Consider the following 19,077-nt stretch of genomic DNA (forward strand, 5'->3'; position numbering starts at 1 on the left):
GTGTGAACCTGCTTTCATCTGTGAAGAGCACAAGGCGCCAGTGGCGAATTTGCCAATCCTGGTGTTCTCTGGCAAATGCCAAGCGTCCTGCACGGTGTTGGGCTGTGAGCACAACCCCCATCTGTGGACGTCGGGCCCTCATACCATCCTCATGGAGTCGGTTTCTAACCGTTTGTGCAGACACATGCACATTTGTGGCCTGCTGGAGGTCATTTTGCCGGGCTCTGGCAGTGCTCCTCCTGTTCCTTGTTGAACAAAGGCTGAGGTAGGGGTCCTGCTGCTGGGTTGTTGCCCTCCTACGGCCTCCTCCACGTCTCCTGGTGTACTGGCCTGTCCCCTGGTAGCGCCTCCAGCCTCTGGACACTACGCTGACAGACACAGCAAACCTTCTTGCCACAGCTCGCATTGATGTGCCATCCTGGATGAGCTGCACTACCTGAGCCACTTGTGTGGGTTGTAGAGTCCGTCTCATGCTACCACGAGTGTGAAAGCACCACCAACATTCAAAACTGACCAAAACATCAGCCAGACAGCATAGGTTCTGAGAAGTGGTCTGTGGTCCCCACCTGCAGAACCACTCCTTTATTGAGTGTGTCTTGCTAATTGCCAATAATTTCCACCTGTTGTCTATTCCATTTGCACAACAGCAGGTGAAATTGATTGTCAATCAGTGTTGCTTCCTAAGTGGACAGTTTAATTTCACAGAAGTTTGATTTACTTGGAGTTATATTGTGTTATTTGAGTGTTCCCTTTATTTTTTTGAGCAGTGTATATATATATATATATATATATATATATATATATATATATATATATATATATATATATATATATATATATACACGCACACACACACACACACACACACAAATTTTGTCATCTCATGATCTCCTGTGTCACACCATAATTAACAGACAGGAGCTCTGTGGGTAAGTGAGCTAAAGATAGTTGGGGCCATCTGCCAAGAATCTTTATCAGGCAGCTCTTTGACAAAACACTGGTTTCCTTTGGGAGATGACACAACTTGCATAATTAAATAGCGGTTCACTTTTGTTTACTCCGTGGTCACACGTCATCGGCATGTCCTCTCCTATGCCTTTGTATAAAGGTGACCGATATGACAATATGTTACTTGAGAAGTATCCTGTGATATTTTGTTTTTCTCTGGTTTGCTAGCAATAATGCATTACATTACTTTGAGGCCGTTATGCAGGGTTCCACTGTTCCACATTATTAAGATGGCCACAGGTTTCCAGCAATATGAGAAAGAAAAAGGATCTCTCTGTTGCTGATGAATAGCATGGAATAGTGCAGTGCTTTGGACAAGGTATAACAACATTTGATATTTCACCAAAACGGAAGTGTGTACTATGAAGAGATGTATGGCATTTAGGAAAATCTGAGAAAAAATATCACTTGCAGAATAGTTTGGAACACGGTGTATGAAAAAAGACATATGAGACATATATAAAACAGGTTTTGTGAATTTAATTGATTATTAGGGCCCGAGCACCGAAGGCGCAGGCGAAGCCTGCACCGGAGGTGCAAAGCCCTATTGTTTTTGGTCCGTTTATTATTATTATTAGGGCCCGAGCACCGAAGGCGCAGGCGAAGCCTGCACCGGAGGTGCAAAGCCCTATTGTTTTTGGTCCGTTTATTATTATTATTATTACGCTTCTTGACCCTTTCGCTCATTTTTGAGGCATTTCTGATACTGGAAAACTCACTCATTTTGGCACAGGCCTCAAACTTGGCGAAAATGTTAAATTTCCATAGAGCATTGGCATGGGCGTGGTTCAGGAGCTCCATAGCGCCCCCAAACGTCGACATTGGCCGGGATGAAGTTTGTCCAATGTGCACCAACTTTGGTATGCTCATTGACCTCCTCATAAAGAACAAGGATCACTTGGTTTTATTTGACTCCACCCAACAGGAAGTCGGCCATTTTGACATGAATTCGCAAAATAAAATGTTTCCCGTGGTGTTTTGGGGGGGTTATGATGTTCCAAAACTCATACATTTTGACATGCCTATTTGACTCAGGCCGTACTTTGATAATCAACTCGAATTTTGTACATTCAGTTTTAATTAGCTCTCTAGCGCCACCTATTTCATATGACATTTTTGGAAAGCCCTCAGCCTCTTGATAATTAGCAGATTCAATAAGGCCTCGAAATGATTGAGATATATATTGTCATTTTTGTCGTGTGTAGCTAGATGACTCTACAGCGCCCCCTATTTGGTTTGACTAATAAATTAGCCGTGGCCTTCTCAAAAATTCTCTGATATTCTTGATATTTGGTAGAAACATACAAAATATGATTCCGCACATATTACCAATTGGCATGCATTAGCTACGCCCAACAGGAAGTCGGCCATTTTGGAATTTGTGAAATTTTTACACATTTTTCACATACTCATTCGAACTCCTCCTAGAGTTTTCGTCAGATTACCTCAAAATTGGGTTTGGATAGTCTCCAGACATACTTGGTGCTAAATTGCGAAGGAATAGTCGATAGCTTAAACAATGACAAAATGGCGGGCAATTGATTTAATGGAGACGCAACATTAGCCCAAATAGAAACATTAGCATGGTCAGAACACAGGTGTTTGAAAAATCATGAAACTTTACAGAAACATAATAGACATCATTACACACATTGTCACCATGGGTATCATTGACTCCGCCCAACAGGAAGTCGGCCATTTTGAAATATGTGCATTTTACACACATTTTTTGCATACTTTGTCGAACTCCTCCTAGGGAATTTGTTGAATACTCTTGATATTTGTCAACAATAAACTACTAACACACCTGATGATAAATTGCGAAGGAATAGTCGATATCTTAAACGGGGACGAAATGGCAGACAGTTGAATTGCTTGAGATACCCCATTAAAACAGGAAGTGAATACATTCTTGTGTTGGTAGGTGTTTGAGGAGGTTAAAATGGATGAAAACTCACAAAACTTTACAGGCCTGCTTGTTTTACGTGGTCCTTTGGTCTGAAATTGAAATTTAATATATACGCATTTCATTGGCTCTATAGCGCCACCTAGGTTTCAATGAATATTTGACATTACGGGAATAATCAAAAACTCTTGAAAATTGTCAGATTGCATAGGACCTAAAAACACATTACAAATATTGTGATAATTTTTTCATGTGTAGCTAGCTGACTCTACAGCGCCCCCTAATTTGTTCAGTTAATAAATTAGCTCTGGATGTGTCAAAATTGGTCTAATGTTCTCCAATTTTGGTAGGAATGTAGATACTGTGACCCTGCACATATTTGCAATTGGCTTGTATTAGCTCCGCCCAACAGGAAGTCGGCCATATTGGAATTTGTAAGATTTTTACACTTTTTTCACAAACTCATTTAAACTGCTCCTAAAGTCTTTGTCAGATTACCTCTTATTTCACTGTAAATGAACAACAGACATATTTGATGAAAACTGCCAAAGGATTAGTTGATCGCTAAAACAGTGACGTAATGGCGGGCAATTGATTGACTAGAGACGCAACACTAAACCAAAGTGAAACCATGACACGGTCAGAACACAGATGATTGAAAATTCATGAAACTTGGCAAAAACACAAGAGAAATCATTACACACGTTTTCAGTATTGGTAGGACTGACTCCGCCCAACAGGAAGTCTGCCATTTTGAAATATCTGCATTTTACATACATTTTTTGCGTATGTTGTCAAACTACTTCTAGAAATTTTGTTGAATTCTCTTGGTATTTGGTAAAAATAAACATTGAACATATCTGATGACAAATTGTGAAGGAATAGTCGATATCTTAAACGAGGACGAAATGACGGACGGTTGAATTTTTGAGTTGCCACCTCAAAACAGGAAGTTGACACCTAGGTAATGCAAGGTGTTTTGAGGAGGTTATAACTGAGGAAAACTCACAAAATTTGACCGGCCTGCTTATCTGAGGCGGTTGTTTGATGTAGAATTAGAATTTCAAATGCATGTATTTTAACAGCGCTATACCGCCACCTGTATTTTAAATGGATATTTCACATGTTTAACAGGATAGAAAACTCTTGAAAATTGGCACACTCAATAAGACCTTAAAATTACTTTTACCGGTTTCTCAGTTTGGCCCGGTACGATTTGCGCTGTTGTGCGAGGGCCCTACGTCCCCCTGTGACAGGGGGACAACTCGTTATTATTATTAGGGCCCGAGCACCGAAGGCGCAGGCGAAGCCTGCACCAGAGGTGCAAAGCCCTATTGTTTTTGGAATGTTTATTATTATTTTTATTTACAAACTTCGCGCCCATTTTTGAGGCCTTTCCGATACTCGAAAACTCTTGCATTTTGGCACAGACGTCAAAGCCGGTGAAAAATTTTAAATTACATTGTTCACAGGTTTGGGCGTGGATCAGGAGCTCTATAGCGCCCCCAAACGTTGCTAGTGGCCGGGATAAAGTTTGTCCAATGTGCACCAACTTTGGTACGCTCATTGACCTCATTATACCGATCAAGAATCACTTGGATTTATTTGACTCCACCTAACAGGAAGTCGGCCATTTTGGCAGGAAGTCGCAAAATAAAAAGTTTCCCGTGGTGTTTTGGGTGGGTTACGATGTTCGAAAACTCATAAAATTTCACAGGCCTATTGGGCATAGGCTGTACTTTGATGTAAAATTGGAATTTTTCATATTCATAATTTATCAGCTCTCTAGCGCCACCTATTTTATATGACATTTATAGAAAGCTCTTAGCCTCTTCTAAATTAGCAGACCCAATAATGCCTTTAAATGATTGAGAAATGTAATCATTTTTCTAATGTGGTGCTAAATGACTCTACAGCGCCCCCTATTTGGTTTAGGCTAATAAATTAGCGGTAGCTGTCTCAAATTTTCCCCAATGTTCAAAATTTTTGGTAGAAACATAGATATTACGATGCCACACATAATACCCATTGGCATGTATTAGCTTCGCCCAACAGGAAGTCGGCCATTTTGAAAAATGTTAAATTTTTAAACATTTTTCACATACGCATTCGAACTCCTCCTAGAGTCTTTGTCAGATTACAACTAAATGGTCTGTGGATAGTCTCCAGACATACATGGTGCTAAATTGCGAAGGAATAGTCGATAGCTGAAACGATGACGTAATGGCGGGCAATTGATTTAATGGAGACACAACTCTAAACCAAATAGAAACATTAGCATGGTCAGAATACAGCTGCTTGGAAATTCATGAAACTTGGCAAAAACATAAAAGACATCATTACACACATTTTCAGTGTTGATATGATTGACTCCGCCCAACAGGAAGTCGGCCATTTTGAAAAACGTGCATTTTACACACATTTTTTGCATACTTTGTCGAACTCCTCCTAGGGAATTTGTTGAATACTCTTGATATTTGTCAGCAATAAACTACTACCATCCGTGATGATAAATTGCGAAGGAATAGTCGATATCTTAAACGAGGACGAAATGGCGGACAGTTGAATTGCTTGAGATACACCATTAAAATAGGAAGTAAATACATTCTGGTGTTGGTAGGTGTTTGAGGAGGTTAAACAGGTTGAACACTCACGAAACTTTACAGGCCTGCTTGATTTAAGCGGTCCTTTGATTAAAAATTGAAATTTCATATATACATATTTCATTGGCTCTATAGCGCCACCTAGGTTTCAATGCATATTTGACATTACGGAAATGCTCAAAAACTCTTGAAAACTGTCAGATTCCATAAGATCTAAAAACACTTTACAAGTATTGTGATAATTTTTTCATGTGTAGCTAGCGGACTCTATAGCGCCCCCTAATTCATTCGTTTAATAAATTAGCTTTGGATGTGTCACAATTTGTCTAATCTTCTCAAATTTTGGTAGGAGCGTAGATACTATGACTCTGCACATATTTGCAATTGGTTTGTATGAGCTCCGCCCAACAGGAAGTCGGCCATATTGGATTTTGTAATTTTTTTACACTTTTTTTCACAAACTCATTTAAACTGCTCCTAAAGTCTTTGTCAGATTACCTCTAAATTAGCTGAGAATGAACATCAGACACAGTTGATGAAAATTGCCAAAGGAATAGTTGATCGCTAAAATGGTGACGTAATGGCGAGCAATTGATTGACTAGAGACGCAACACTAAACCAAAGTGAAACCATGACACAGTCAGAACACAGATGATTAAAAATTCATGAAACTTGGCAAAAACACAAGAGACATCATTAGACACGTTTTCAGTATTGGTAGGACTGACTCCGCCCAACAGGAAGTCGGCCATTTTGAAATATCTGAATTTTACATACATTTTTTGCGTATGTTGTCAAACTACTCCTAGAAATTTTGTTGAATTCTCTTGGTATTTGGTAAATATGAACATTGAACATATCTGATGATAAATTGTGAAGAAATAGTCGATATCTTAAACGAGGAGGGAATGGCGGACGGTTGAATGTTTGAGATGCCACATCAAAACTGGAGGTTGACACATAGGTAATGCTAGGAGTTTTGAGGACGTTATAAGAGAGAAAAGCTCACAAACTTTGACCGGCCTGCTTATCTGAGGCTGTTGTTTGATCTAGAATTAGAATTTCAAATATATGTCTTTTAACAGCTCTATAGCGCCACCTGTATTTTAAATGGGTATTTCACATTTTTGGCAGGATAGAAAACTCTTGAAAATTACCACACTTAATAAGACCTCAAAATTACTTTCACCGGTTTCTCGGTTTGGCCCGGTACGATTTGCGCTGTTGTGCGAGGGCCCTACGTCCCCCTGTGACAGGGGGACAACTCGTTATTATTATTATTATTACGCTTCTTGATCATTTCGCTCATTTTTGAGGCATTTCTGATATGGGAAAACTCACGCATTTTGGCACAGGCCTCAAACTTGGTGAAAATGTAAAAGTTCCATAGAGCATTGACATGGGCGTGGTTCAGGAGCTCCATAGCGCCCCCAAACGTCGGCATTGGCCGGGATGAAGTTTGTCCAATGTGCACCAACTTTGGTACACTCATTGACCTCTTCATAAACAACAAGAATCACTAGGTTTTATTTGACTCCGCCCAACAGGAAGTCGGCCATTTTGACAGGAAGTTGCAAAATAAAAAGTTTCCCGCTGGGTTTCGGAGTGGTTAGGATGTTTGAAAACTCCTAAAATTTTACAGAGCTATTTGGCTTAGGCCAAACTTTCACCGTAAATTAAAATTTTGTATATTCGTGTTTCATCAGCTCTCTAGCGCCACCTATTTCATATGACATTTTTGGAAAGTGCTCAGCCTCTTGATAATTGGCAGATTCAATAAGGCCTCGAAGTGACTTAGATATATATTGTCATTTTTGTCGCGTGTAGCTAGATGACTCTACAGCGCCCCCTATTTGGTTCGGCTAATAAATTAGCCGTGGCCTTCTCAAAAATTCTCAGATATTCTCGATTTTTGACAGAAACATAGACAATATGATTCTGCACATATTAGCAATCGGAATGCATTAGCTCCGCCCAACAGGAAGTCGGCCATTTTGGAATTTGTGGAATTTTTACATATTTTTCACAAACTCATTCGAACTCCTCCTAGAGTCTTTGTCAGATTACCTCTAAATTGTCAGTGGATAGTCCCCAGACATACATGGTGATAAATTGCAAAGGAATACTCGATAGCTGAAACGATGACGTAATGGCGGACAATTAATTTAATGGAGACGCAACACTAGACCAAAGTGAAACCATGACACGGTCAGAACACGGATGATTGAAAAATCATGAAACTTGGTAAAAACACAAGAGACATCATAAGACACGTTTTTAGTATTGGAATGATTGACTCCGCCCAACAGGAAGTCGGCCATTTTGAAATATGTGCATTTTACACACATTTTTTGCATACTTTGTCGAACTCCTCCTAGGGAATTTGTTGAATACTCTTGATATTTGTCAGCAAAAAACTACTACCATCCGTGATGATAAATTGCGAAGGAATAGTCGATATCTTAAACGAGGACGAAATGGCGGACAGTTGAACGGCTTGAGATGCCCCATTAAAACAGGAAGTGAATACATTCTGGTGTTAGTAGGTGTTTGAGGAGGTTAAAAAGGTTGAAAACTCTCGAAAATTTACAGGCCTGCTTGAATTAAGCAGTACTTTGATCTGAAATTAAAATTTCTTGTATGCGTATTTCATTGGCTCTATAGCGCCTCCTAGGTTTCAATGCATATTTGACATTACGGGAATGCTCAAAACCTCTTGAAAATTGACAGATTGCATAAGACCTAAAAACACTTTACAAATATTTTGACAAATTTTTCATGTATAGCTAGCAGACTCTACAGCGCCCCCTAATTCGTTCGTTTAATAAATTAGCTGTGGATGTGTCACAATTTGTCTAATCTTCTCAAATTTTGGTAGGAGCGTAGATACTATGACTCTGCACATATTTGCAATTGGTTTGTATTAGCTCCGCCCAACAGGAAGTCGGCCATATTGGATTTTGTAATTTTTTTACACTTTTTTTCACAAACTCATTTAAACTGCTCCTAAAGTCTTTGTCAGATTACCTCTAAATTAGCTGAGAATGAACATCAGACACAGTTGATGAAAATTGCCAAAGGAATAGTTGATCGCTAAAACGGTGACGTAATGGCGAGCAATTGATTGACTAGAGACGCAACACTAAACCAAAGTGAAACAATGACACGGTCAGAACACAGATGATTAAAAATTCATGAAACTTGGCAAAAACACAAGAGACATCATTAGACACGTTTTCAGTATTGGTAGGACTGACTCCGCCCAACAGGAAGTCGGCCATTTTGAAATATCTGAATTTTACATACATTTTTTGCGTATGTTGTCAAACTACTCCTAGAAATTTTGTTGAATTCTCTTGGTATTTGGTAAATATAAACATTGAACATATCTGATGATAAATTGTGAAGAAATAGTCGATATCTTAAACGAGGAGGGAATGGCGGACGGTTGAATGTTTGAGATGCCACATCAAAACTGGAGGTTGACACATAGGAAATGCTAGGAGTTTTGAGGACGTTATAAGAGAGAAAAGCTCACAAACTTTGACCGGCCTGCTTATCTGAGGCTGTTGTTTGATCTAGAATTAGAATTTCAAATATATGTGTTTTAACAGCTCTATAGCGCCACCTGTATTTTAAATGGGTATTTCACATTTTTGGCAGGATAGAAAACTCTTGAAAATTACCATTCTTAATAAGACCTCAAAATTACTTTCACCGGTTTCTCGGTTTGGCCCGGTACGATTTGCGCTGTTGTGCGAGGGCCCTACGTCCCCCTGTGACAGGGGGACAACTCGTTATTATTATTATTATTATTATTATTATTATTATTATTATTATTATTATTATTATTATTATTATTATTATTATTGCAGCAAAAAAACAAATGTCAAGACCATAATTCTTACGGCAGCCCATCTCTCCATGATGCACACTTTCCTAGAAGTTAGGCATTTCTTTAGAATCATGACATACCACGTCCCATTATTTATTAATATGGCAATGATCTTTCCGTTCTGCATGCTCCTACCTCAGTTGCTGTTAAATCGAACACGTATTGTAAATTGATAAGGTCTTAGTCGCTTTCTTGTCTTCTGTTATTCCATTCTTCCATCCCTTTTTTGCAAGCAGTAACATAACATTGTGACATTAATCTGAGGCAATTATCCTAAAATACTATCACGATTTTTCAATATTTTTTTGTCATAATGCCATTCGTGGAGATACACCGTGCCCCAAAATATTGTGCTAATTATAGTTTTCTCAGATTTTCCTAAATGATCAATGCAAATAACAGTCAGTCTAATGACCCATTAATTATATATAATATTTTTTACAAAAAAAAAAAAAAAACTCAAAATGCACTGTTCCATATTATTAAGCAGGCCACAGGTTTCAAGCAATATGGGAAAGAAAAAGGATCTCTCTACTGCTGAAAAGCATGAAAAAAACATTAGATATTTCACAAAAACTGTGGAAGTGTGATCATTGTACTGTGAAGAGATTTGTGGCTGATTAGAGCACAGTTTGTGCATTAAAGGCAAAATGATGAAGGTTTCTGCCAGACAAATTTAACAAGTTTATTGGATGCAAGAATTGTGAAGGTGATATCAAAGACGGGGTTAAAATGTAACTTGGCTTGTTAAGATGTTTTTGATTGCTGTTTAGCTTGAGTTTGTATTCAGTGTCGGCCCTCTTTACACAAGCTGATGAATCTGTGAACAAGAAGCTTGAACTTTACAGACATTTCTGTGTAAACACATCTCCTCTCATCCTGAGCTCATCCTCTTATCTGTGTGCTCATCTGTGCTCTCTTATCTTGTCTTTTGACCAGGTTCTCTTAATTAACTCCTGGTTTAATTGTCTAATTGCTCAGTTTAATCCGTAACCGTTTATTTCACTGGACCTTCTTGCCTTATTTTTTCTGTTCTTTGACATCATAGCAACCGCTTGGGGTACCATAGCCGCTGCCTAGCAACCACCCAGTAAGGCTCTAGCATCCACATAGCAACATAATGCATCTTTCTAAAATACCACTGCAATCCTTCTGTCACAATGTAGCATCTCTATACTATGTAAACCTCCTGGAAAACTAAAGCAACTACCTAGTGACCACTTAGCAACACCATAGAAACATCCTGGAAAACCATACTAACCACCTAGTGACCACTTGGCAATGCCATCACAACTACCAGAAATATAATGCAAGTAATTGGTATATCATAGCAACTACCTAGTCACCGCTTAATGACACCATGGAAACCCCCTGGAAGAACAGAGCAACCACCTAGTGACCACTCACCTTACCACTCTTTAGCACTCATCTTCACTTTAGAACTTGTACTTCCAGTACTGTAGCAACTGTAAAACCGCATCAGTCAGCTAGCAACCACTTGGAAACACCATAGCAACCACCTAATGACCACCTGGTAATACCATCGCAACCACAAGAAATACAATGCAAACTTGATATGCCACAGAATCCACCTGCCTGGAAAAACATAGCAAACACCTAGTGACTGCTTAGCAATATCATAGAAACCAGCAATCACCTTGTCACACTTAAACACCCATCTAACTTGTCTTTACCAATACCATAGCAACTGTCTGTAATCACAGTAATGAGCTAGCAACCACTTGGAAACACTGTAGCAACCACCTAGCAACATCATATCAACCACCTAATGACCACTTTGCAATACCTCACAACCAACAGAAATACAATGCGGTCAACTGGTATAACATTGCAACCCCACCTAGTGACCACTTATCAACACCATAGAAACCACCTAGAAAACCATAACCACAACCTAATTATCACTTAGCAACATCATAGAAACCACCTGAAAAAAACATAGCAACCACCTAGTGAACAATTGCAATCACCTTTCCACACTTTGACACCCATCCAACTTGTACTTACCAATATGTTAGCAACTGTCTGTAAAACCACAGCAGTCAGCTAGCAACCACTTAGACACACCATAGCAACCACCTAATGACCACCTTGCATCATCATAGAAACCACCTAGAAACCACCTGGCAGCACTATAACAACCACCTTTGATAGCATAGCAATTTCCTAGCAACACCATAGCAACCATGTGTGATTTAATTGCCTAGTAACTGCCTGGAGGTTTAGTTGCTTTAACTGCACGGCCGTTTCATCACTTTTCAAGTTTTAAACGCAGTTGTCGGCCTTTCACAAAGCATTGTCCTAGAATGAATTGCAATAAAGAACAAAGTGTTCTATTTAATATATAATATGAGATCTATTAATGTTCGTTAAGATTTAAATTAAAGGCATTTTTGCCGTCTATTCTCTTCTTTGACCTCCTGCTTGTGGATCCGCCTCATGTCCTCCATCCTCTGCTGCTGGTCCTTTTCGCTGATCTCCCAATGACATTGTCCTACAAAGAGAATCAGCCCTGCTTTCATCTTACTCTCATCTCACAAACCTTCATCTTTCTGTTCTGCTACTCTCCCTCCCTCTCCCTCCCTCTCTCTCTCTCTCTCTCTCTCTCTCTCTCTCACACACACACACACTCTCTCTCTCTCTGTTTCTCTGTTTCATCTGTTAGTGCTTACTCAAAGAGGGTTTTTCATGTCTGCTTGCTCACAGCTGGCCATGTGTTAAACCTGGGCTTGATCAAAAGACAGTCTCCTAATCTGAGGAATATGGAATGTATCATCTGTAATTTTTCAAGACAGGAAGACTCCCCCCACCACCTCCCTCACTCCCCATCTTTACTCAGCTGCAGAGAGTCTTTATCATAGGCACAGTGTGTGATTAATTTCTTCTTTCTGAAGTCGTTACGCCTACACGGTGAACATCACGGCCCACTCTCGGGCCCGGCCATGTTGTTTAAAAGAATTAATCATTTTGGAGTGCCGTATGTGATCCAGAAACTATCAAACCACTCATCCAACATCAGCACCAAACCCTTACTGATTTTGGTACCTAAAATCTGTTACTGCTGACAAGGGATGCCAACATCCTTTTATCATACATGATGTTCTGCATCTGGGTTTGTAAAGCGGTCACTTGCCATATTAATACCTTGGCAATCACTAAGCAACACCAGTAATGGTGATACTTTCAGCCCAAGTGCTAGTTTTAGCCTGTTAGCTTGTTAGCTTGCTAGCCTGTTATTTCGGCGTGGTTGTGGCGACTATTACGTTTTTATTATAGCAACTATTATAAGTTAGTTAGAGCCAGAAAGAGCTAAATGTTCTCTACCACCGGTTCTGGGGTAAAACCCAAACTTGGGTTCTTTTCCAGTGAAGAGATGAGCAGAAACTGGGTTAAAGTGAGGTACTGGCCATTTATTGATTGGTCATGGCAGAAAAATTAAACGGGGGGATGTGCTAAAACATCAAATTTACTTACCGGTATACACCTACACTACAGTTGATTACTATATTGGAAATAGCAACAGGTTAGATTATTGAATACTGAAAAAAAAGACCAGATTAGAGTAACATATTACTGACATCACTGAGCAACACCATAACAACCAATTAGTAATTACCTTAATAAATGCTAATCATAGCATTTATATGGCCCTAAAATAATTTCACAATGTGTCATGGTATTTTTGCGATAACTATACTCTTGGCAATATGACAAAAAAAAATGAACAAATAAAAAAAATAATTTTAATGTAGCATATATGATATGGCACTAACTGAGATATTAAAAAAATCAAAAATGTCATCAGATTTGTAACAGTAAAAGTCAATGATCCAGAATGTTATTATACTAATGATAAGAATGCACTCCAAATATCCCCATATATCCAGGATTAAAGTAAAATAAATGGTACTGGACAGATGTAACATGTCTCTAGTAGATATATCATAGGAAATGAGAACAGTGTAATTATTTTTTTTTGTTGCTAAAAACAGTAAAAAAATAAAAAGAAAGAAAAAAGTAGAACCCTGATGTGATAATTAGGGGTAGGTGATATGACACCAAATTTCAGGCTATAATACAGTTCACCATATTCAAAAAATGTTGGCAATATTATTGCGTACAATACAATATGGCATTGCCCTCCATTCGCAATCAACTGGCAAAACAATAGCAACCACCTCAGTTGCAGTAGCTACCTCTTAGTTGCAACCCCTACAAAAACCACTTAGCAACACTGTAGTATGGTGATTTCATACCAACCACCTGGAAGAAAATAGCAACCACCTGAAAAAACAAAAAAACAAACAAAAAAACAGAATAACATCATACAAGCCTTTAGAAACATCATATAATGTTTCATGTCTGCATCAGAGAGCATCTTATCATAAACAGAATGAATGTGATTAATTTCCTCTTTCTAATGTTATTACGGCTGTTTTGAGAACAGCACGGCCCACTCTCAGCTTCTCAGCTGGAACCACACTGTCCAAGACCTGCTGCTCTGATTAGAGCGGTGAAGGTTTGCCTGAGGTCACAGCTCACACACACACACACACACACACACACACGTATACACACAGCTTGCTGCTGCTGACTCAGTTGTTCACACACAACCTTTAAATGTTTTTAAAAAGGGGCACATGAGATTCAAACTGCGTTTATCCTACATTTTACTTTGTACACAGAGTATTTGATCGTGATTTGAAGTTCACCAGGAGCTGATTGCTCTCCAGGACCTTCAATTAGCTATTGCTAACATCGTTATGTAGGTCATTCCACAGCAGAGTCATTCCATTTAAACTCTGTGAATTCTAATAGTGTTTGCAAGGGACTTTCTCCCATACACCAGTGATGATGTCTGGTCATTTTATAGTTCACCAGATATGAACCAGTCTTTCTTTATTATCTGATGCCCATGAATAATTTGAGGGGGAGAATTGTACAGCACTAGATGGGACAAACTGTAACTTGTGCCACTGTCTGTACAAATTCAGTGAAAAGAAACTTCATCTTCACTTTGTAATTTATAAAATGAATGTAATTAGTAAAGGATGGTCCAGCAGTCTAAAGTGCTGTCACTATGATCAGGAGATTGCTGGTTCAAATCCCAGTTATGCAGCTCGCCATCAGTTGTCGGAGCCCTGAGAGAGCACTATTGTCTCTCTTTTTACTCATCACTCCTAGGGTGATGTGGATCAGCGCAAGGCTGCGTCTGTGAGCTGATGTATCAGAACTGAGTCGCTGCACTTTTCTCAGAGTGTTAGCGCTGGGATGCTACTCAGCAATGCTGCATCAGCAGCAGTTAAAAAAGGCGGAGTCTGATTTCAATATTACACTGTTAACTCTTGTGTCGAGGAGTCAGTAGTGATGGGGGATGTACAGCTGAGTAGCAGCTGAATGGGTGGGACAATTGGTTTAGATAAATTGGGAGAAAATTTAAAATAATACATTATAAAAAAAATAACAAGATTAATTTAACTTTTGAAAAAAAAAAGTTTTTGTACTTAAGGATAGTGACAGATTTTATAATTTAATATATTATTAATATTTTAAACAAAATCAGAGAGTTTTGAAGTCTTGTTGATTTAGTGTTTACAAAAATAAATTTAAATGTTCTAATTATTTGAAACTTAAATAGTTTTTTTGCAGTAGTGTATTCTTGAAATTAATATTTTAAAAAATATATATATAAGCCTTTTGTCTTGTTGGCAAGAATTTAATAATTGCAAAATTACTGATGATTGTGATATAATTCTAGATCATATCGTGCTCACCTGGTTGCCAACATGTCATAATTTTAAACATTTTCTGGCATTCTAGTGATGCTCTGTTCTCTACTGTTCCTCTCCTACACCCCCTTTCTCTATGTGTCAGAGATGGGTAGGTGGATGGAGGTGTGGCTGCAGGCCCGATGGCCTTGCTGTTGAGATTAAGTGGGCCGTGCTCCTTATTGATTTTGTGTGAGTGCCATAAATTGTGGCGTGCTGCCCCTAAGCTATGGCACGTCTTGTTAAATTCTTATCTGGAATCAAGGTCTCTTCAACCTTTCCCATCGCCGGCCCTCTCAGTGTAATTGGATACATTAAAGCCGGCGCCGGGCGCGCTTGGCCCGCACCAGCCGTATGAAAACAGGAATAAAAGGCAGGTTAATTCCAGAGTGGAGGTGACTGAGGAGGCGGAGGTGGCCGCCTCGGGACACCCGACGGCCGATTTCAGAACCTGATGAGCGCTCCCCCTGTCAGACCCAGAGAACTGGATGATGCTTTTAAATCATTCATCTCTCTTAACCAGCCTTCTCATAAAAAAACAAAATCCAACTTTTTAAACTTTATCATCTCTCCATCACTCTGTTTTCCTCTTTCTGTCTCTTGTGTACACATAGTGCTTTTTCAAAAGTCTGTTTTTGCTTTATTGCATGCTTCATAAGGCCAGTAGCTTTTTCTTTATTCCTTTCTTTTTTAATCTCTTTCTTCTGTCTGACTTTTTGAAATGTCCCTGGTTCAGAGACCAAATGTGAAAACCCGTCTGCAGGTGCTGCTTGTTTCCAATTCCTAGTTATATAATAGTTTGAAGCAGTGACTTTGGAAAAGCATGGGCAGCATGATGTCTTCTAAAACTATACTGGCTGGATGCTGTATAATGTGTAGCTCTGGCCATTCCCTTATGTTTTAGTGATGAAACAGCAACACTAATTTTCTGTTTTATTATTTCTCTGTTAATATTACTTTTTTATGTATTGAATAATTGAATACTGAATAAGATGGTTGATCACACTGTTATCGTGTATCATGTAGTGGTGGTGAGCTGTCTGTTGCATTAAAATACATTTTAATTTGCATTTGTTTATTTATTTATTTATTGGTAAACCTGATGTTCGTGTAAAATGGTCAATTGACTTTATAGTTAGTATAGTTCGAGGCGCTGGACTCTGTAGTATATTTTAGTAGTGTGACTTGGTCTGGACTGAATCCAAATAGCGCCTAAAACATTATTTTACATTCTTTTATCGACAGCAGGAAAAAGAGCTGAGCTCTGGTACTGTAATTTATATATATATATATATATATATATATATATATATATATATATATATATATATATATATATATATATATATATATATATAAAATTTGATGGATATCTAATTGGTAATTTGGTAATAAATGTCATTTATTGGAATATTAAACCTACAGGACAAAGCAGATGGATTCAGGGCAAATCTCTGCTCCATTTCTGGTCCTTTAGGCTGAGCTATTAACTCAGTGAAGGCAGTCTGTGATGTTTTGTCTTGGTAAAGAAGGGAGAATAATAAAAGAATAAGCTTTTCTTTAACATTTCTAAAATACACTCTATGTAAAGTCAATGTTATAAAAAACAGACATGATAAACACATGCTTTTTTCTGTTTTTAGGCCTCAGTACTTCAAGATTATAGAGGAGTGTGTGTCTCAGATCATCTTACATCGCAGCGGAACAGACCCAGACTTTTCCTACCGCAAGCGTTTGGACGTGGACTTCAGCCACCTACTAGGTGTGTATGTGTGGGCGGGTGAGAACCGTGTAATGTTACCAAAGATGATTGATGTGTACATATATATATATATATATATATATATATATATATATATATATATATATATATATATATATATATATATATATATATATAGTATAATCTTTATGCTGTGTATATAGATCACATATTATGGTGGGCTTTATTCTATTATATCAAGGCTTTATTTCTGAACTGAATATCTAAAATGGAACTTAATATTTAACATGTGTACTGCTCTTTGGTGATTAAATCCATTATTTATGCTGGATATTTGTTAGCTCAGTCGCAAAACAGCAAACTGATGTGTAAAGATGGCCATAGCCAATGTAAATATCTGGGAATGGTCACACCATTTGATAACACATTATGTTGTATTTTGTGCATCACACAAACTGTGTGTAAGGATGTTTTAATGACATACAAGTAGATAGAACTGTTTTATAATCATTTAGGTTTCTGAACTCTGGGTAACTAAGTTAAGTAAAGCTAAGCTAACTAAACAAAACTCTAATAAGAAAAGACTTTCATTTAAAGTTAAATGAGGGCTGGATGTTAATCGACACAGATTTCTCTCCTGAAAACTGTTTATTTGGATGAGTAAAGCGCTTCTGTTTATTTACAGTAAACTTAGATTTCCAAATTTCTCCAGCACTAAGACTGGAGCATTAGCCTTAGTGCAGCCGGGGTTAGCAGCATGCTACAAGCCGATAATACTTGTGAACGGGGAAATAGCAGTTAGCGGCTAATGCTACTTCAGCCACAGTGCTGGAGAACTAAACTGAAACTCCTGAATAACACTGCAATTTGGTAGAATTAATTCTTAAGGCACACTTTTTTTTTGGAAAATTAAAGCATTTAAAGTGCGCTATACAGTGTGAAAAATACGGTAGTTGGCATTGCATATGATGCGGTTTGTCCTGCCTTTGGTTCAAATTGTTAATATGCACATTGCAAAGGTGAGAAACACAGAATTAGATAACATATAAAATTAGATACTAAATATAAGATTCTCTACATACACTATATGATGACTGTATGCTTTATCCAGTTCTGTTAGGATGAGTTGCAATGTTTTTTGTGTAAACGAAGCTGAATTGGTTGTGTGTGTGTGTGTATGTCTGTGTTTCAGAGGTGTGTGTGGATAAAGCACGTGCTGATGAATTTGAGCAGAGGGCATCAGAGTTGGCTCAGAAGGTAAGAAGCTTTTCTTTTCTCGCTCTTCCCTCGCTTCTCTCTTTCCCCTCATCATTTTCTGTGAAGTTTACTTCTTTGCATGCTTCACCTGGACTTCCTTATTGAAGAATGCAGTCTTTGAAGAGCATTCAATAAAGCTCCATTTAACTTTCCTTAATTAAAGGAAGAGTACTAGAAATCGTTCAAACAGCCATTTGTAATTAACAGTATCCTGAGATTAAAAGGCGACCGTATTGATTAATCTGGACTGCACCTTTGGTAATTGCAGTCAGGGATACGTACAGGTAGAGCATGCTGAATCAGTTCCTCTGCTTTACTCTTCACTGCTGTTGCTTACAGTCTTACCAGTTTTTATTGTATTGTATGTACATGCATGTACAGTCTTCATGTCTGGAGCAGATACCTGTGATTTTGAACTTTACCAGTGGTTAAATGTCATACAATATGCATATAATGTGAAACTCATAGATGTATTACTCACAGATTGATCTATTTTAAGCATTCATTTATTTTATTGTTGTTTAATGATTGTGGCTTACAGCCAAAAAAAAAAAAAAACTGAAAATTAGAATATTATATAAGACCAATTGGTACTTTTGGCAGTGTGGGCAGTGTGCCAAGTCCTGCTGGAAAATGAAATCTGCATCTCTATAAAAACTGTCAGCAGATGACATGTCTCCCCAAACCATCACTGACCATCAGTATTTTTTTTACATTTCATTAGTAAATCAAGGGATCAGAGTCTGAAGGAAGAGTGCAAAAACACACAGTCCAAACTGCTTGAGGTCTAGTGTGAAGTTTCCACCAATCAGTGATGGTTTGGAGAGACAAGTCTGTCATCTGCTGGTGATGATCCACTGTGTTTTATTATCAAGTCTAAAGTCAGGGCAGTTTTG

General features: G+C 38.3%; 1 protein-coding gene across 5 annotated transcripts in view; it reads left to right on the forward strand.

The window, feature by feature from the left end:
• Positions 1-19,077, forward strand: part of diaph3 (diaphanous-related formin 3) — a 557,032-nt gene that overhangs the window by 172,837 nt on the left and 365,118 nt on the right. For all 5 annotated transcript variants that reach the window (XM_049465746.1, XM_049465747.1, XM_049465749.1 and 2 more), the window contains 2 exons: positions 16,845-16,963; positions 18,117-18,181. In XM_049465746.1, coding sequence (XP_049321703.1) covers positions 16,845-16,963; positions 18,117-18,181 — 184 coding nt within the window. The remainder of the gene's footprint in view (positions 1-16,844; positions 16,964-18,116; positions 18,182-19,077) is intronic.

The sequence above is a fragment of the Astyanax mexicanus genome, chromosome 16 (assembly GCF_023375975.1).
Source record: "Astyanax mexicanus isolate ESR-SI-001 chromosome 16, AstMex3_surface, whole genome shotgun sequence".
Taxonomy (NCBI): domain Eukaryota; kingdom Metazoa; phylum Chordata; class Actinopteri; order Characiformes; family Acestrorhamphidae; genus Astyanax; species Astyanax mexicanus.